The sequence below is a fragment of the Oryctolagus cuniculus genome, chromosome 17, assembly GCF_964237555.1.
Source record: "Oryctolagus cuniculus chromosome 17, mOryCun1.1, whole genome shotgun sequence".
Taxonomy (NCBI): Eukaryota; Metazoa; Chordata; class Mammalia; order Lagomorpha; family Leporidae; genus Oryctolagus; species Oryctolagus cuniculus.
The window spans coordinates 30,902,112-30,922,820 of record NC_091448.1 but is presented as its reverse complement, the minus strand read 5'-3'; the positions used below and the strand labels follow the sequence as shown (position 1 = coordinate 30,922,820).

The 20,709-nt window shown below is 40.7% G+C and overlaps 1 protein-coding gene across 2 annotated transcripts in view; it reads right to left on the bottom strand.

The window, feature by feature from the left end:
* Window positions 1-2,280: 2,280 nt before the first annotated feature.
* The window catches only part of STXBP4 (syntaxin binding protein 4), a 222,494-nt gene continuing 204,065 nt past the window's right edge, over window positions 2,281-20,709 (bottom strand). Inside the window, exons 18-19 of one of the 2 annotated variants that reach the window (XR_011383518.1) lie at window positions 5,224-5,407; window positions 2,945-3,028 (exon numbers count right to left, since the gene is read on the bottom strand). Coding sequence is in view for 1 of the 2 variants with exons in the window: in XM_070060907.1 (XP_069917008.1) it covers window positions 2,956-3,028 (73 nt within the window). In the remaining variant the exon portion in view is untranslated. Of the gene's footprint in view, window positions 3,029-5,223; window positions 5,408-20,709 lie in introns of both variants that reach the window. The other variant, XM_070060907.1, reaches the window with a different exon arrangement.

Below are 20,709 nucleotides of genomic sequence, written 5' to 3'. Positions count from 1 at the left end.
AACAAGGAATCAAAATATACCACTAGAGAAAACCATATATCTACAAATGATGATGATAAGAGAAGGAGGATGAAAGATAGGAACTACAATAAAAATACAAAACAACTATCAAAATAGCTACAGTAAGACCTTACCCATAAATAATTACTTTAAATATCAATAGACTGGGGCCTGCACTCTGGCTTAGTGGGTAAAGCCACTGTCTGCAATGCTGGCATCCCATATGGGTGCCAGTTTGAGTCCTGGCTGTTCCACTTTTGATCCAGCTCTCAGCTATGGCCTGGGAAAGCAGAAGATGGCCCAAGCCCTTGGCCTCTGCACCCATGTGGGAGACCTGGAGGAAGCTCCTGGCTCCTGGCTTCAGATTTGCACAGCCAATCCAATGTGGCCAATTCGGGAGTGAACCAGCAGGTGGAAGACCTCTTTCACTCTCTCTCTCTCTGAAAATCTGCCTTCCAAATAAATAAATAAATCTTTTAAATAAATCAATAAAAGGAAAAATGAAATTACACAAATATGCAGAAGTTAAACAGTTTACTCCTGAATAATCAGTGAATCAGGAAATTTAAAAATTTCTTGAAGCAAATGAAAATGGAAACACAACATACAACATAGTAAATAGAGCAAAAATAGCACTAAGAGGGAAGGCTATAGCTTGCATCCAAAAAAACCAAACAAAGCAGAATGATCTCAAACAACTTGTCATTGCATTATAGAAAAAACAAGAACAAATCAAACCCAAACTTGGCAGAGGGAAAGAAATAATAAAACTCAGAGCACAAATGACATAGAAACTAAAAAATACAGGGCCAGCACTGTGGCATAGTAGGCTAGGCTTCCACCTGTGGCGCTGGCATCCTACATGGGTGCTGGTTCGTGTCCCAGCTGCTCCTCTTCCGATATAGCTTTCTGTTATGGCCTGGAAAAGCAGTAGAAGATGGCCCAAGTGCTTGATCCCTGGCACCCATGTGGGAGAGACCCAAAAGAAGCTCCTGGCTCCTGTCTTCAGATCGGCCCTGCTCTGGCCATTGTAGCCATTTAGGTAGTGAGCCAGTGGATGGAAGACATCTCTCTGTCTCTCCTTCTCTCCGTTTATAGCTCTTCTTCTTTTCAAATAAATAAATATTTTTAAAAAAGAAAAGAAACTAAAAAATTACAAAAAAATCAAAAAAATGAAGAGTTGGTTCTTTGAAAAGATAAGCAAAATTGATTAACCCTTTGCTATGCTAGTCAAGGAAAGGAAAGGAAAGGTCCTTTCTCACCACTGTTACTCATCACAGTACTGGAAGTCCTGGGTGGAGCAATTGGGCAAGAGAAAGAAATAAAGAGCGTCCACACTGGAAGGGAGGAAGTCAAATTCTCACTGTTTGCAGATGACGTGATCATATACATACATACATACATATTATACATATATACATTATGTATACATACATACATTATATATATACATACACACATATATATAAATAAAACCCCAAAGACTCCAACAAATGTTAGAACTAATAAACAAATTCAGCAAAATTGCAGGATACAAAGTCAATGTACAAAAATCAGTAGCCTTGTTGTATACCAGTAGTGAATTATCTGAAAAAGAAATCAAGAAAGCAATCACAATTCCACTATCTACAAAAATAATAAATAAAATACCTGGGAATGAATTTAACCAAGGGGATGAAGGCACTCTAAAAAGAAAACTATAAATAATTGATGAAAGACATTGCAGAGGACGCAAACAAATGGAAAGACACCCCTTGTTTATGGATTGGAAGACTCAATATTGTTAAAACATGCATTCTACCCAGAGTGACTTACCAATTTAGTGCAATCCCCATTAAAATCTCAGTGACAGTTTTCACAGAACTAGGAAAAAACATCACTAGAATTTTTATGGAACCACAAAACACAGTGACTAGACAAGTCTTCAGCAAAAAGAACAAGTAGGAGGCATTACACTACCTATTGTTAAAATATATTACAAAGCAACAGTGATGAAAACAGGATAGTATTGGCATAAGGACAGATCCATAGGTCAGTGGAACAGAATAGAGATCCCAGAAGCAAACCACACATCCACATCCATGTGATCTTTGACAAAGGTGTTAAGAACATATATTGCAAAAAGGACAGCCTTTTTCCCCAGTCTTTTTATGGGAAAACTAGATATCTACAGGCAGAAGAATGAAACTAGATCTCTATCTCTCACCATGTACAAAAAGAAACTTTAAAAAATGGATTAACGACCTAAATACAAGATCTAGAACTTTGAAACTAATGGAAGAAAGCATATGAAAAAAACTTCGGGATTTTGGAATGGGCAAGGATTTTCTAGATCTGACCCTAAAACCACAGGAAATAAAAGGAAAAACAAGCAAATGGAATTTCATCAAACTAATGAGCTTTTGCAAAGCAAAGGAAACAACTAACAGAGTGAAGAATGAACCTACAGAATGGAGAAAATATTTGCAGGCTATACAATTGAGATAGGTTTAATATTGAGAAGACAGAAGGAATTCAGACAATAGCCAAAAACCCATATATAACCCAATTTACAAATGTGTAGACCTAAATCAACATTTCTCAAAGGAAGACATAAAAATGACCAACACGTACATGAAAAAAAAATGCTCAGCATCACTAATCTGGGGTTCTACTACAAAGTAGGATGGCTATAGATAATGCTAATTAATATGCATTTCTCTCTTTTAGAAAACCTAGAAGATGGGATTTAGGATGCTTTCACTACAAAGAAACACTGTGCTTTAAAGGATAAATATATTCACCCTGATTGGATATTATATTATGTATACATATAAGGAAACATTACATAGTACCGCATAAATATGAACAGAAAAAATAAAACGAATGATTCAATGAAAATTCCAATTCTGGGGGATTCCTACCTTTGCTGGCATTTTCTAAAACCAATATATCTCAGTAGTAAAACATCCTCAGTTAGAAATATGGCCAATTTCTTTCCAGTTTAGGAAGCTTCCTTATCAGTTCCTTTTCTCTAATGGCCCATTGCCTAGAGGAAAGGAGAGAAATTCTTACTGCACGCCTATTTTAACAATATATAAATATTAGTCATCTCCACTCTTTTTTTTTTTTTTTGGACAGGCAGAGTGGACAGTGAGAGAGAGAGACAGAGAGAGAAAGGTCTTCCTTTGCCGTTGGTTCACCTTGCAATGGCCGCCACGGCCGGCGCACCGCGCTGATCCGATGGCAGGAGTCAGGTGCTTCTCCTGGTCTCCCATGGGATGCAGGGCCCAAGCACCTGGGCCATCCTCCACTGCCTTCCCGGGCCACAGCAGAGAGCTGGCCTGGAAGAGGGGCAACCGGGACAGAATCCAGTGCCCCGACCGGGACTAGAACCCGGGGTGCCGACGCCACTAGGCGGAGGATTAGCCTATTGAGCCGCGGCGCTGACCATTCATCTCCACTCTTCTAGAGAGGAAAATAATGCTTAGAAGAGTAAGTGGTATGACCAGGGTCAAAGAGCTACTAGGGGTGGCTGTTTGGTGTAGTATCACTCATTGGAATGCCAGGTTTGAGTTCTAACTACTACACTTTTGACCCAGCTTCAGCTAATGCACAGGATGAACAAGTGATGGCTCAGTACTTGGGTCCCTGCAACTCACTTGGGAGACCTGGGTTGAGTTCCAGGTTCCTGATTTTGATCTGGCCCAGCCCTGGCTCTGGAGGGCATTTGGGGAGTGAACCAGCCAAGGGGAGATCCTTCTTCTCATTTTTCTCTCTGTTTCACTGTCCTTTAGTTTACATATATATATATATACACACTAAATAAAAATTAAAGGAAAAAAAAAACCAGCTAGGTTTCTTACCCAAGCTTACTTTAATTCACAGTCTTGTTTTCCACTGAATTACACTGCCTATGTAGCACATGGAAGAATCCTACATTTTCTCTTTGTCATGTTCTTTGAGGAAAAACTTTGAATAGGGACACAGAAGTGGACAAAACCAAAGAGTGGTATTCTGAATTTAATTCCTCATGAGATTTATTTTCAACAGGATTCACTTTATAATTCAGCCTTCAACCCTGTATGCTAATCTGTACCTTTCCAACTAGGGCACGTAACTTGAACATGGCCTTGCTGTATCCCTCAGATCTAGGGCAGTGATGATCGACCTGTTTCCTGTAGCAGCTTGTTGATGGAAGGGTTGATCCTTTCATCCATTGGTAGGAACTGGGTTAAGACTTTGAGTAAGCTATGATGCAAATGCATTTGGACTTTCAGGAAATCCAACTTTTTTTTTTTTTTTTTTTGACAGACAGAGTGGACAGTGAGAGAGAGAGACAGAGGGAAAGGTCTTCCTTCTTGCCATTGGTTCACCCTCCAATGGCCGCATTGCGCTGATCCAAAGCCAGGAGCCAGGTGCTTCTCCTGGTCTCCCATGCGGGTGTAGGGCCCAAGGACTTGGGCCATCCTCCACTGCACTCCCTGGCCACAACAGAGAGCTGGCCTGGAAGAGGGGCAGCCGGGACAGAATCCGGCGCCCCGACCGGGACTAGAACCTGGTGTGCTGGCACCGCAAGGCGGAGGATTAGCCTAGTGAGCTGCGGCGCCGGCCAGTGCCTTTTAAAAGAAAGAATTTTGTTTCTTGTAGAGGAAGCAAAAGGAATGTCTGAAAGTATTCAGGATCATAATTTTGCTGTAAGCACTTGGAACAGATTTTTCCTGTCATTATGTGGTCATTGGTGGGAAAGATCTCTGCATTTCAACTGCCCAAAAAGAGTCATCAGACTGAGAAAAAAGAGGGTCTTTTAAAATCATATGTGGCCACAGTGCTTTTGACTGAGACAAATGGGATAATCTGATCACTGAGAATGGAATGCAACTGTGATAAAGGGCCCTTCTGTTAAGGGCAGTGCCTCTCCTGCCAATCCAAAGGCTCGTCTGGAGAGGAAGAGGTGCATGTCTTTGCAGCCCCTATGCATCTTTGCTTTGTGGAAAGAGCAGTAGATTTCAGATAGCTGGAGCTTGCATCAGAGTTTCAGTGAGGACTCTGATTTACATCTGGTGCATGGCTAATTTTAATGCTGTCTCATCTCAGGACTTATTCATCATGTCCTATTACCCAGGGAGCATCCAGCCTAAACTTCTCTTTGCAAATGAGGACAGTGTGATGCATAAATAGTAAACAATGTGCCCACAGTTATACAGTTGATTAACACCAGGTCTCTAGTAATGCAGTACTGACCTTATTCTGCCTTTTTCAACATTAGTTGATTAGTTATTTCATCCACTGAAGGCTTACAGTATGCTAAACATCTTGTTAGGCAATGGATTATCTTCAGTGGGGAGGCAGCATCTAGTTGTGGTTTCTACACACTGCTATTGGGTCTTGGTTAAGTTGCATAACTTCAAAGCCTCAGTTTTTTCGTCTGTAAAATGGAGATGATAATAGGACTGATTGCATTCATCAAAATTGAATAAGATAATGCATATAGAGCTCAGCACAGCATTTGGCACACTTAATCTTGGGGTTGCTAGATTTAATCCTAGGCTCTTCTGCCAGAGCAAAAATTTTACTCTCTAGTTCTTATATCAGCTTGCCCTAAAGATGGTTATAAAGTTTATTTCCTCCCAGTGCTTTTAGTCTAAGTCCCCTTAAATTCTTGATTGACAACTCCGGAGGGCTGGAGCTTTATCTCTCTTGCTGCCACCCCCTCCTCCCTTTTCCTCTAGGCCCCTGGCAGCCTAATCTGGAGGGAATTTGGATGTGTTCTCATTAGAGCCTCACAGTCTTGGGCGGGTGATTGCCAGTGGAACGACTGTGCATTTTCCTGAATCCACACAGAGAGGAATTGGGGCTAGCTGCAGTATGATATATTATTCATCACTGAAACTAGTCGTGCTTAGCTTGGTCACAGTATCGGAGACTTGCCATGATCTCTGGCATTTTAAGAATGGGCTCCATAGAGCCTGGAGTTTTTCTTTTCTTTCTTACTTTTTTTTTTTTAATCATAATAAGCAGCACAGCACATCAGCTCTTTTGGCAAGAACCAAGGGGAGTGCAGTTCAGCACATTCTTGGCTGTGTATATCCCTAACAGCATAATAGAGTTTTCTTGGTTCCTTCTGAAGTTTGATCACCTCTAATGTGATAAGTCATCTATTGGGCAAAGTTTCTCACATGCCTGGGCACCCTGCTTCTCTGGACTCACTTTGCACCTAATTCTCTCCTCCAGTATTGCATTGCCTACTTTTTTGTGCAACTAGCTGGAGGGAGAACACACCATTCATTTTGTATTAATGATGGCAGTGCATTCCCTGAGGGAAGCAGAAACTCAGTAGAGGTCTGGAACACATTTGCAAGACACTCTGTCTGCATATTGCAGCTCTGGACATCAGTGTATTATTCCTTAGCCCCTCAACCTCTAAGGCTCACTTAAATGGATACCTTTCTTAGCTTCTTTGCACATTTTGGTTTGAGAAATGAACTCTTTTTAGTGTAAGTCTTTTAAGGTAATTTTGGAGGACATTGTCTTGCTCCTTTTTTTTTTGTCATTTGTAAAAATGAGGATGTTTGCTGTGGAGTGAAAAGAAATGATTGGAGAAAAACAGGAAAGGAAGTGATACTTATTGGGGACTTATATAAGGGTATATCGATTTGTCATTTAGCCTTATTGACAACTGGCCCTTGGGAAAGTTAAGCTCTTGGCTAAATGACCATAAGCACTTTGCATATTCCTCTCCAGGTTTTTCTGCTTCCAAAGATCATGTAGCACAACAAAGTGATTTTGTCATTTTATTACTTCTTCTCTAGACTAGGAATTTTTTTTATGTCCAAATCAGTTTCCTTATAACACTTCAGTGTTCTTTTGACCTAAATATCAATCATCCTTTAGAATTTGAGGTATCAAAGGATATATTTTCCTTATATGCCTCATCTTTTGAAATTTCTTCTGATTTGGTTATAGAAGTCTTAATACATAATGAAGCTATTCTTATAACCTCTATTCCTGTATTTATGTTATCTTGAAATATAGCTAGAGTTTTCTTTCATCACATAGTTTTTATCCTGAGAACTACTTAAGTTCACAATTTAAAGGTGTTTATCTCTCATTACTTATTTAATTCATAGATTATCTATAAATTCATCTATAAGTTGTAAGAGATGTAGACAAATTCTTGCACAACAATAGAAAAGCCTCTATTTAATGGAGAATGTATGGGATGGGGTGGGCCTAGATAATTTTTAGTGTCCACTTCAGATCCGGTATCCTATTATGTACTATCACCTTCTGGACAAAGTCTAGTTTGCTTTGTACTCTGAATCCTCCATGAATAGATCCTGGGCCCCAGCTATGAACAGCCACTTGTGGGTCTCCTACTCACTGGGCTTATACGCCTGTGCCCTTAAACATGCTGTTCCCTCTGGTCAGCCAATCTTTGCATTTTTCTCCAGATTGTCAATTCCTATAGGGTTCAGATCAAGCCTCAATTCCTTAAAGAACCTTTCTGCCCTGAGTGGCTGACCTAGGTCTGTCTCTGTGATCCCAGAACACACAATACATGCTTTCCATACCAAAGCACCTAGTTCTCAAACGTCATTGTCCAGTTCTTGCATGTCTTTTTCTACTCCTGTCTCTGACTACGAAGACCTTGAAAGTAGGGAAGAGTTAATACCATGGGAAATTGTTCATGCCATAACGTTTTTCATTCATTTCTTATTTTGGAATAATTTAATACAAAAATTCCCATATATCTTTTAATGAGATTCCTCAGTTGCTAACATATTACAACGTCATTTTTGTTCTGTTGCTCCTATTCATAAGTGCATATGAAACACACACATACCCTACAATTTTCTGAACCACTGGAAAGCAAATTGCAGATATAACGCTCCATGACTTTGTCATATTTCAGTGCAAATTTTTTAATAACAAAGACATTCTTTTAACTGACTGATTTTCATATAAACACAGAGATTATAGCATGCAATCATTATTTATCAAAGGCTAATGTTACTTGGTTCCTTTTACCTCTTTATGAACAGTGCAAGGACTCTGCCCTCCTTTTGACCTATACTCTGTTGCTGCCTATCAATAAGTTTACACATTCTATGAGACATAATCATCATTGCTTGTTGTAGTCAATAGTCATTCAACTCTCATCACATATGTATTCCCTTTATTGAGGTTTATTTTTCCTTCACTTCTCAGTTTCCACATTGAATATCTTCTCTTTTTAAAAGACATCCTTGAATATGAGTCTTTTGTATTCTTTGAATTTTTGCCTGAATATATTTTTATTTTGCCATCATTTCTGAAGGCTATTATTTCTGGACATAGAATTGTAAACTGGCAAGTAATTTTTGTTGGCAGTACTTCATAGAAATATTTCTACTTTTTCTTTCATTATTTATGTTGAGATAGTACCAGTATCTTTTTTTCCCTATCTTTTAAAAAATATTTTCTTTCTGTTTTTGGTTAATAGTGGTTCTATTAAGATGTGTCTGGGAGTGAGTTTCTTTATATTTAACATATGTGGTGTTTGTAAGAATTCTTGAATTTATGGTTTAATATCTTTCATCAGTTTGGGGAAGAATTCAGCCAATATATCTTCAAATATTTTTTATCCCATTCTTCCTCTATTGTCACTCTGACAGTCTAATTCCACTTATTAGCATTTTTACCTTATTGCATATGCCTTTTAGTTTCTTCTGCATTTTTATCCTTTTGTTCCTTCTTGTATAATTCTGGGTATTTTCTTCTTTCTATTTTAAGTTGTGTCTTACTGCTGTTAAACACATCCATGAATTCTTAATTTTGGTTAATAGATTTTTTAGTTTTAAAAATTCCCTTTTTTTTTAGTTTCTATTTATCTGCCAAAATTCTGAATCTTGTCTTTTATCTCCTCATAAGCACTGTTATCCTAAAGTTTATAACTAACAACTCTATTAGCTAGGACTCAGATACTTGTTCTACTTTGTGTTTTCTCTTTATCCTTTTGTATCTTACCCTTTTTTTTTTTTTTTTTTTTTTGTGACAGGCAGAGTGAACAGTGTGAGAGAGAGACAGAGAGAAATGCCTTCCTTTGCCGTTGGTTCACCCTCCAATGGCCTCCGCGGCCAGCGCGCTGCGGCCGGCGAACCACACTGATCCGATGGCAGGAGTCAGGTGCTTATCCTGGTCTCCCATGGGATGCAGGGCCCAAGCACTTGGGCCATCCTCCACTGCACTCCCTGGCCACAACAGAGAGCTGGCCTGGAAGAGGGGCAACCAGGACAGAATCCGGCGCCCCAACCGGGACTAGAACCCGGTGTGCCGGCACTGCAAGGCGGAGGATTAGCCTAGTGAGCCGCGGTGCCGGCTTTACCCTATTTTCAAATAGGCCTGATTCCCTTTGATTGTGAGTTTGACATTAAATGACAGAAATTAGGGAAAGAGAACAGGATTTATGTTTGCAGATAGAAGAAAGCTGGAGGCCCTATAATTCTGAGATCATGTCCAGGAGTTGAAATGACTTGAATCTTCACTCCAATTTCTAGAAAGGTTTTTCTTCTTCCCTTTTATACTTACTTTTTTTTTTTTTTTTTTTTTGACAGGCAGAGTGGACAGTGAGAGAGAGAGACAGAGAGAAAGGTCTTCCTTTTGCTGTTGGTTCACCCTCCAATGGCCGCCGCGGCCGGCGCGCTGCGGCCGGCGCACCGTGCTGATCCGATGGCAGGAGTCAGGTGCTTATGCTGGTCTCCCATGGGGTGCAGGGCCCAAGCACTTGGGCCATCCTCCACTGCACTCCCTGGCCACAGCAGAGAGCTGGCCTGGAAGAGGGGCAACGGGGACAGAATCTGGTGCCCCAACCGGGACTAGAACCCGGTGTGCCGGCGCCGCAAGGCGGAGGATTAGCCTAGTGAGCCGTGGCACCGGCTCTTTTATACTTACTTATAGGATATTGAGTCATTAGAGGGCAAGAGTTTGTTGGTAATTTCTTTGGTAGGCTCTGGACTTCCATTTTTGTCTTCTGAACTCTAATGGATCTGTCAAAATGCTTGTTAAGTAGTGCAGAATCTTAGCCATCTCTCCGACAGCCAACAGGCTCTTGCTGAACTTCTACTAGTTTCTATCTTCTATCAAATGTTAGTCTCATAATTTCTTAGTTGTTTTGCAGAGAAGAGTCTTCATTGATTTTTTTAATGATTTATTTATTTATTTGAAAGCCAGAGTTACACAGAGAGGGGAGAGACAGAGAAAGAGAGAGAGAGGTCTTCCATTCAATGGTTCACTCCCCAATTGGCCGCAACGGCCTGAGATGCACTGATCTGGAGCCGGGAGCCAGGAGCCTCCTCTAGGTCTCCCACATGGGTGCAGGGACCCTAGGACTTGGACCATCTTCTACTGCTTTCCCAGGCCATAGCAGAGAGCTGGATCGGAAGTAGAGAGGCCGGGACTCAAACAGGCACCCATATGGGATGCTGGTACTGCAGGCGGCAGCTTTACCCATTAAGCCACAGCACCAGCCATGAGTCTTCATTGATTTTAAGTGGATTCTTACAATATAATATTGACTAGATTTTCTAATTGTGCTGAGTGAGAATGTTGGTTGGAATTACTTAGGCCACCATTTCAGAAGCTATTTAATTATCTTTTAAAACAATATTTCATTCTTTAAAATATTACTTTAAATATTAAATGAATATTTAAATTTTTATTGATGTATATTATTTGTTTGAAAGACAGAGAGGGGCCGGAACTGTGGCAAAGTAGGTTAATCCTCTACCTGTGGCACCAGCATCCCACATGGGGGCTGGTTCTAGTCCCAGCTGCTCCTCTTCAGATCCAGCTCTCTGCTGTGTGGCCTGGGAAAGCAGTGGAGGATGGTCTAAGCACTTGGGCCATGCACCCACATGGGAGACCTGGAAGAAGCTCCTGGCTCCTGGTGTCGGATCAGCTCAAATAAAATCTTGGAAGGAAGGAAGGAAGGAAGGAAGAAAGGAAGGAAGGAAGGAAGGAAGGGAAAGAAGGATAAAGAGAGATAGAAAGAGACATATATCTGCCATTGGTTGGGTTACTCAACCAGGCCTGGGTCAGAATGAAGCTAGGAGCTGGGAACTCCACCCCAATCTCCCTCATGGTTGGCAGGGACCTAACTAATTGAATTATCTCCTGCTGACTCCCTAGGTGCACATTAGCTGGAAGCTGAAATAGGGGGGGTGCAGCCAGGACTTGATCCCAGACATGCTGATATGGGATGTGGGCATCCCAAGTAGCGTCCTGCAGCTACACCAAATTCTCACCCCTATATAATTTTCTTTAAAATGAAATTTCCCACTCTGTGTGCTGCCTATGGAAGGGGATTCATTCCCTCACAGCTTAGGCTGTGAGCTTAAGATGAAAATAAGACTGTCCAGGGCCTGGGCAAGATGGTGGCAAAAAGAATTGTGAGATTACTCTTAACGCAATGTGAACTTTAAGTAGGAAAAATTCAGGACCACTTTCCTAATTTCTGATTATATCATAGAAATGTTTGTTTTCTCCTATAATAGAATGCAATTTAATTTCAAGTTTTATTAAACATTTTTTTCCTATCTTGCAATGATTTCTTACAATTTTATTTTGCCTTGGCATCCATTTTGATTGTCCGGTGAGCTTTCTCATATCAGAAGGATTGTCAGTCTTAACAGTTTCTAGTTCTACATTTCCTTCCAGTTCCTCAGTGTGGTCAGTCCAGGTATTTGCCTCATACAACTTCCTGGTTACCACCTTCCTAAGGGACAGCTACATACAGCCTACTTGACTAGCGCTGCTGACCTTCACATCCAGTGTGGACTGCGCCAATGTGCCACAGTGCTTCTCAGTCAGTGTAACTTCCAGGAACTCACGCCCACTTGCTTTAACCTCCTGTTTGCATAATGTGAGGACCCAACAAAGCCAGTGACACTCTCTTTCTCCATTCTCTGACTTCCATGTGTTCATGGTCTCCAAGCATGCCATGTGACCTCACAACCTGTAAGTAGTAACATCTCTATTTCCATCTCGTATCTCTCCTAATTGTTGGCAGGGGTACTCGCCACCTTAAAGACCTTAAATTGAAACATATCTAGGACTACAATTGCATTCTAAGAAGATGGGCTATTGATGAAAAAAGTTTTTAAAATTTTCTGAGCATCTTCATCATTGTAGATACAAAAGAGGGGAGGAAAACTAAATAACTCTGCAAAATAGAATTTGGGAGTTCTTTGTGGCAATCAGATTAAAGAGGAAGAGGGAAAAGAAGGAGAGGATTAAGAAACATAGCTACAAATATGATAGGTAGAAGTACCTTATGAACTTAGTAGTGTGACACCCATGGCTCCGCCTCCACCTACTTTAGTAAACTTGAATATACTCAACTTTTATAAAGAAAGAAAAACAATGGATTGTTTTGTATCAGTTGGTATGATGTGAGGAGGAGATTTGGAATGGGAATGTAGAAGAAAGAATTGGACTTCTACAGGCTAAACTGAGCAGGTGGTAGCCTCCATGACCACTGGGTTATAGTTGAAATGTGTCTCCTCCTGTTTGGAGTCTTTTTATGGGAAACTCCTCTCATTGCAAACCAGAGCCATGTCTGAGATGAGGGTGGTTCTCTTTCCCCACTATATTATTATTATTCCCATATTGGTAATAGTGAGGTATAACAGAAAGCTTAGTAGCCTAGGAATTCAGGATCCTAGCTTCCAATTCTGATTCTTTCTCAAATTGGTGTAGAGTTGGTTGCCTTACCTATAGAGTGTCCATTTCTTCATCTCTAATATGGAGCTACAGTTGATTACTGGTTTGCAATTATTTTCTGAGGATTCCTTGGTACAGATGAAATTTTAAATGGAAGAAAGCATAGATACAGCAGGTAAAATTTAAAAAAAAATGTGGAGCCATGGTCAGGGGCTGAAACCTCACCCAAACCTACTTTCTCAGGCTAAAATCCCCAAGGAGGCTCAGTAGAATATGGTTTTATCAGTGAACTTGATCATTCCTACAGTTGTCTCAGTTCTAGCTATCTCCTTAGTCAGAAAAGAATTGATATCATCTTTCAGTCATCCCCAAATAGTGGCTATTTGGGGAACGATTACTTTTCTCCTTTTTCAAGGTAGAGATTGGAGACTTGGAAAGAAACTCACATTTATGGAAGTCTTATTAAATACCAGACATACAGCTAGACTCCGTAACAGCTCTGCCAAGTTGGTGTTATGCCCAGCAGACAGAATATCTGAAGCTCAAAAATGAGTATGTGGCCCAAGCTAACATGGCTAGGATATGACAGGTGTGCATTTCCAACTAGCTGTTTTTGACTACACCATCAGATATAGTGGTGACGGTAGAAAGTGAGCAACTTAGTAACTGATACAGGTTTGAGTCAAGGAAAATAACATGATAGTAGAAAGTGAGCAACTTTTAACTGATAGAGGTTTGAGTCAAGAAAAATAACAGCACATTTTGTGGTATGGATATACAAGTATACATTTATTTTGATATATGATAGTCTAGCGTAATACCTACAGCCTAAGGATTTGCTTTCTTTTAGTTCATGGTCTAGGCCTAGTCTGGAGGGCTTGCAAGATTTTATTTTTTGCCTTTTTTTTTTTTTAGCGCTTTGGGATCAGTATCTATGAATAAATAACTTGCCATGAAGTAAATGTACAGGGTGTTGGAAAATATCCTACTGGAAGAAAAATAACATATTGAGCCTTGATTTCATTGGCCTTGTTTTGATGACTGGTTTAGTCTGGAGTCAGTGTGGAAAAGGATAGACAGACATACAGTGTTAGGCCTATAGTAATAAAAATGGCAATGATACTGCATCATTTAGTGCAATGATTAACTTTGTGTGTCAGCTTGACTGAGTCCCAGAGTCCCAGATATTTCATAAAATATTTCTGGGTGTGTCTGTGAGAGTGCTTTTTTTTTTTTTTTTTTTTTTTTTTTTTATTTTTTTTTGACAGGCAGAGTGGACAGTGAGAGAGAGAGACAGAGAGAAAGGTCTTCCTTTGCCGTTGGTTCACCCTCCAATGGCCGCCGCGGCCGGCGCACCACGCCGATCCTAAGGCAGGAGCCAGGAGCCAGGTGCTTTTCCTGGTCTCCCATGGGGTGCAGGGCCCAAGCACCTGGGCCATCCTCCACTGCACTCTCTAATTGGTAGAGTGAATCAGACTATTCTCTCCAATGTGGAGGGTCTCATGCAATGCATTGAAAATCTACATAGAATAAAAGATCTAGAAAGAAATATTTCTCTTTGCCTGACCATTTTTGGTCTGGGGCATTGGTTTGGAATGTGGCTCCCCTTGTTCTTGAGCCTCCAGAACCACACTGTAACTCTATCGCCAACTCTACGCAGACTTCCTTGAAAAATATAACAATACCAGCCACATTTTCTTTTTATCACAGCATTAATTGCAATTATGATTGTCTTTTATAGTTGCCAGAGCCTTTTTATGTCAACCTACTGCTTGCAACAATTCACTGAGGTATCTCCTCGTGTCTACAGCTTGCTAATGGCAGACCAGGGATATTTTGGTCTCTATAATTATGTAAGTCAATTAATTATGATAAAGCTCTTTGCATATATAATACAACATCCACATAATATGTAAATATGTATCTCCTGTCGGGTCTCCAGAAAATTCTGACAGTGATTATTGTATAGTGGACACTGAAACACAAATTGCCACAGATAATTTATTTAATGTAATTCCCAATTTTATGAATGACATACTCTTGTTAGGGATGTAATCTGAAGATGAGACTAAGAGCAGTAAAGTAAGTTTGTCAAGGACAGATAGCTTGAGTGGGGGACACTCATGTAGTTATAAGTCATGTGATATTGTGTAGGTCAGTGAATTTACCTGAACTTATGTGTTAAATGGGGATGATAATGCCTACTACAAAGGATTATCAGGATTAAATGGAATGGTAAGTGTAAAGTATTTGGAACAGGGTGGGATGTAAGATAGAGCCACAGAAACAGTAGCTTTTGCTACTCTATTTCTTATTTGTGTTAACAAAATTCATAAGCTTTAGAGCTTATGGAGTAGATCTAATTCCTGCAACATAATACATCATTAACATCTGAATTTGGTAATTTGTTCATCTCCATTAAGCTCCAATGATATTTTATGACATCTTAGGGAAAATTATGATTACTGTGACATTTAAAATCTTGTACAATTCAGGGAGAGGGAGGAGGCACACTCTTGAAAGCATGAGGAAACCCTGGGTAGATGTTGTTAGAAGACTTCAGGTTACTGTACTTTGGGGAGCTGAACAGCTGCAAAGGTCGCAGGAGGTGCTTTGTTTCCCAAAAGGTGTTTGGCATTTGCTTTCACCCAAGCATGTTTCTTCTGCTCTGATAACTATTGTCATCTTCCATTACAATAAAAGATGTCAGAGGGATTTTTACAGGCATATGGCGTTAATTTAGTTTTCCCCTTTGTGGTTATAAGAGAGTTTGCAAAAATGAAAACAAAACACAACAAAGCCCTACTCAGTCATTCATCAATTCCCATTTACTGGATGGTGATCATGTGCCACATAGCTGAAAGGCTAGGCTCTCCATTTCAACAGCAAGAGGATAAACACATTCCATTTACCATGCAAGCTTCGGTGGTCCTCATTCTCTGTTTTCTTTCCAGCCTTTGGAAAACTGGTCAGAACACTATGCAGACTTCCTTGAAAAATATAACAATACCAGCCACATTTTCTTTTTATCACAGCATTAATTGCAATTATGATTGTCTTTTATAGTTGCCAGAGCCTTTTTATGTCAACCTACTGATTGCAACAATTCACTGAGGTATCTGATTATCCTTGAACAGGTGAGAGGACTGAGGCACATGAAGATTGAGACACTTGGCCAGAGCGTCACAACAAGAAAAGAGGCCAGTCTCTGAAAACTCCCTCCACTCTTGTTCCTTGCCCAGCTATACTCCACACCTGGAAGAGCTTGCAAAATATCTTATTATGCCGGTGCCATGGCTCACTTGGTTAATCTTCCACCTGTGATGCCGGCATCCCATATGGGCATCGGGTTCTAGTCCCGATTGCTCCTCTTCCAGTCCCGTTCTCTGCTGTGGCCCAGGAAGGCAGTGGAAGATGGCCCAAGTGCTTGGGCCCCTGCACCCGCATGGGTGACCAGGAAGAGGCACCTGGCTCCTGGCTTCAGACTGGTGCAGCGCACTAGCTGTAGTGGCCACTGGGGGGTGAACCAATGGAAGGAAGTCCTTTCTCTCTGTTTTTCTCTCTCACTGTCTAACTCTGCCTGTCTAAAAAAAAATCTTATTATGCCATTAGCCTTTGTCTCAGTCAGGGTTCTCCCAAGAAATAGAACTAATTTGATGTCCATGTACATGTTCATGTCTATCTCTAGACATGCACAGACAGATAAGAGGGAATTTATCATTGGAATTGGTTCATGTGATTAGAGAGACTAGCACCTACCAAGATAGTGCTGTCTTTAAGGTGGAGAACCAGGAAAGCTAGTGGTGTAATTCAGTGCCAATCCAAAACTCTGAAGAACAAGGGAGTCAACGATGTCACTCAGTTCAAGGACAAAGGCCTGATAACCAAGGTAGGGATGGAAGTGGTGCAGGTATAAGACTTGGCTTGACCAAAGACTTGAATACCAGGAGTGCTGATATCTGAGGGCAAAAGATTGATGTCCCACTTCCAGAAAAAAGAATTCTCCCTTCCTCCACCTCTTTGGTTGATTGGGGTCTTCTGTGGATTTGATGATGCCCACTCACTCGGGTGACAGTGGATCTTCTGTATTCAGACTACTGATTCAAATTCTAATTTTTTTCAGAAACACCCCCACAGATACAACCAGAAATAGTTTTTCCAGTTATCTGGGTATCCCTCAACATAGTAGAATTCCCACACAAAAATAACTGACCACACTGCTTAAGATCTCAGTGTCTCATTCTTATTCTTAGTTTAACGTCCCAGCTTCTTAGCATTACTTACAAGGTATTTTGAGAACAGACCCTTGCTCAGTTCTTTAGATTTATTTTAGCCATTTCCACTATTCCCATGTCATTGCCTACCCTAAAGAAAGGCTCCAGGTATACTGAGCTCCAAAGTATCACCTAGCCGTTACTCAGGAAGCTCTTTCAGCCATCCACTCCCTCACGTGCCTAATACTTACTAATCACATTTCTGTTTAGGTGTAACTTCCTCCCAGAAGCCCTGCTGACCTCTCATTTCTGGGTTAGATGCCTCCAGTGCACACATCTTATCACACCTTCTTCCTCATCTCTGCTTGGTCCACCTACTTGTTTGCCTCTCCTGCTGTGCCCTAAGCTCTGTGAGGATAAGAGCCATGTGTATCACATACACGGGCAGCACCTGTGCCTCAAGAAGGCCAGCAGTAATTACCCATCAAGGAATGAATGGTCTGCTTACTCATTCACTTTATCTCTCTCAGAGAGCACATATCCTCTTAGACCTGAATCAGGAGTCACTGGATTACTCCTGTGCTGGCCATCCCTCATCCCGTCCTGAAGGTCCCACTGTGGTCTCTCTCTGCCTCAAGAAGAGGCAAAGCCCACTTCACTCACTGCCTCTACTTGGTTCTTCTGCTGGTTTGTTTTTGGGCTGGCTTTCTTCCTGCAAAGGGAAGCATCCCTAGGAGAGAAAGGATGGGGAAGAGAAGGGAGGCAGGCAGTGCAGGAGTGTGCCTTCTCTTTCTGTTCCTTCTTGCTTTGATGCTATGTTCTGATGAGCACTACAGCTCTGGCTGGTTCCGTCTCATCTGCTATCCAGTTCTCAGTGACCTCCATGACATTCTGTTTTCCTTGTCCCTCAACCCTAAAAGCAGAAATGGTTTCTAAGTACTGCTAGTTTCTTGCTACTTCACCATCTCTTGCTTGTTCCCTGAACCTTCATGTTATCTATGAGTAGCTCTAACAGACCATCTGGGATGGATTCTATTTCCTGTGAGGTTTCTGGATAATCAGTTACTTGGTGAAGATAAGATTATAATTTTCAAATTCTCAGGGATGGTTTCTGTTAACTTTAGATTTTCTTAAGGTAATGCTCAAGACAGTCCCATATTCCTGCCTTATTATATAGACCCAGACAGGAATTTCTAGCAGGCTTTCAATAAAACTTGCAATGTTTAATTTTCAGCATTTCTGCTATAAGCATCAGCAGGTGGTTTTTGATCTCGGAAATCATGCTTTTTCAAGGAGATTTGGTATCTATATACCACATAATTCAGTGGTATGGGAAATCTCTCCCATACTTAGACCAACTTCTGCAGTGTTCTCAAAATTCTGTCACTTGACTCCTGTAATTGTTCTTCTGTGAAGACCATACCTACACTCAGGCAATGCTTGTAGGAATGTATGGCCAAAGTAAAAGCAGTTGTAGATGCCATGTGTTTAGGCAGTGTTCCCTTTAAGATCCTATACTAGTATAAATAGCTTTTAAAAATAAAGTTATATTCTCTAAGGCAATATAGGAAAGGACTAAATTGTGACTTGTAGATGTATGCAGTCTACTATAACCAATAGAAGGCAGAGCTATTTTCAGATATGAAACACCCTAGTTTAGAAACTAAAATTGAATCATTCTGTGGTCTAGACCAGCCTAAACAGAATCCGAGGTGTAAGGAAAGTATATATGTACAACTGGTATCTAACTGAAATGTGGAAAACTGGAGACAAAAAAAATCTGAAAATCATATAATGAACAAAGGACATGTACCCAGAATAAAGAGCTCTTAAAACTCAGCAGCAGGGGCAAGTGTTGGGCCTAACAGTTAAGACACTGATTACGGTGCCCACATCCTGCATCAGAGTGCCTGGCTTTCAAGTCCATATCCAGCTCTTGAATTCAGCTTCTTGCTCATGCACACCCTGGAAGGCAGTGATGATGGCTCAAGTGGTTCAGTTCTTGCTACCCATGTAGAAGTCCTGGAATAATTTCCTGGCTTGCATTTTCGGCTAGGCCATTGTGGGCATTTGGAGAGTCAGCCAGTGATGGGAGTATTCTTGCTCGTGCTCTCCCTGCCCCACCCCCCAAAATGTTTCAAAAACAAAACACAAAAATCAACAACAATAACAAAAAAAATCAGCAGCCAAAAAACAAACAAGCCAGCTTAAAAAAAATAGGCAAAAGATTTGAACATACTTGTCGTGGAAAAGGACACACAAAGTAGAAAATGGGCAGATGAAAAGATGTTCAATATCTTAAGCTGAACAGGAAATGAAAATTTAAAACCATGGCAAAATACCATGAGAATACCCATGAGAATGGCGCATGTGAAAAATACTGAAAACACCAAGTGTTCTCAAGGACATGGAGCAAGTAGAACTCTCACACAGTGCTGAAGGGAATGTAAAATAGTATAGCCATTCATGAAAACAGCTTGGAAGCCTCTTGAAAAGATGGGTAGGCACAATAATTGCCTCACCAAGATGACCGTATTCCAATGCCCAAAACCTGTGAAAATGTTATCTTCAAGGGATGGTGCAGTTGGGGCTTTGAAATAATGAAATTACTCTGAGTTATCAGGTTGGGTGCAGTCTCAGCACATGTGTCATTTAAAGCAGACAGTCTTTCCAGTCGGGGCCAGAGAGTAGTGACAATTGAGGGAGGGTCAGACAGATGGGAGAAGGGTTAGAGAGAAATGCGATGTGAAAGAATCTGATGGGTAATTCTGGTTCTGAAGGTGGAGGAAAGGGGCCATGAGTCAGGCTGTGTACCAAAAGGGACTCTTCATGATAATAATCAGAATGAATTCTTTCTGAAAGCTTCCAGGAAGGAACATTTGATAACTAGGATTTAGCCAAGTAAGTTCTGTATTGGATTTCTGACATACAGAACTCTAAAAGATAATGAATCTATACTGTTTAAGTCACTAAGTTTGTGATAATTTGTAATGGCATCAGAAGAAAACTAATTAGCACATAATCAAGCAATTCTACTTCTATGTGTTTTCCTAGAGAAACAAACACATATGGTCACACCAAAACAAATACCTGGAGGCTTACAGAAGCTCTTTATATAATTACCAAAAACTGGAAACCACCTAAATAATATTGATTGAGGTGGTATATCCATACAATGAACTTCTACTCAGTTCAATATAAACAAAGGGTTGGTACACACCACAATCTTGCAGAATATCAAAGGTAGTATGTGGAGTGAAAGAAGCCAGGTACAGGTCAAATGCTATATGATTATTTATATGATGTTCTCAAAAAGACAAAGCCATAGTTATGGAGGACAGAGCAGTAATTACCAGGAGTTGAGGTGGGAGAGAGTAAGTCTATAAAAGCATAACAGTGCCGGCATCCCACATGGGCGTCAGTTCAACTCCTGACAGCTCTACTTCCAATCCAACTTCCTACTAACTTGCCTGGGAAAGTTGTGCAAGATGGCCCAAGTGCTTGGGCCCCTGCACCCACGTGGGAGACCCGAATGAAGCTCCTGGCTTCAACCTAGCCTAGCTCTGGCTGTAGCATCCACCTGAGGAGTGAACCACTGGATGGAAGATTTCTCTCTTTCTCTGCTTCCTTCTCTTCCTCTCTATAACTTGGCCTTTCAAATAAATGATCTTTTTCCTTTTTTCAAAAAAAAAAAAAAAGATAGCAGAAGGGACATTTTGGGGGATAACATTGTTCTATATCTTGATTATTGTGGTAGTCAAATGTATCTAAGTGTTAAAAAAAAAAAAAACCTCACAGAACTGTACACCCTTGG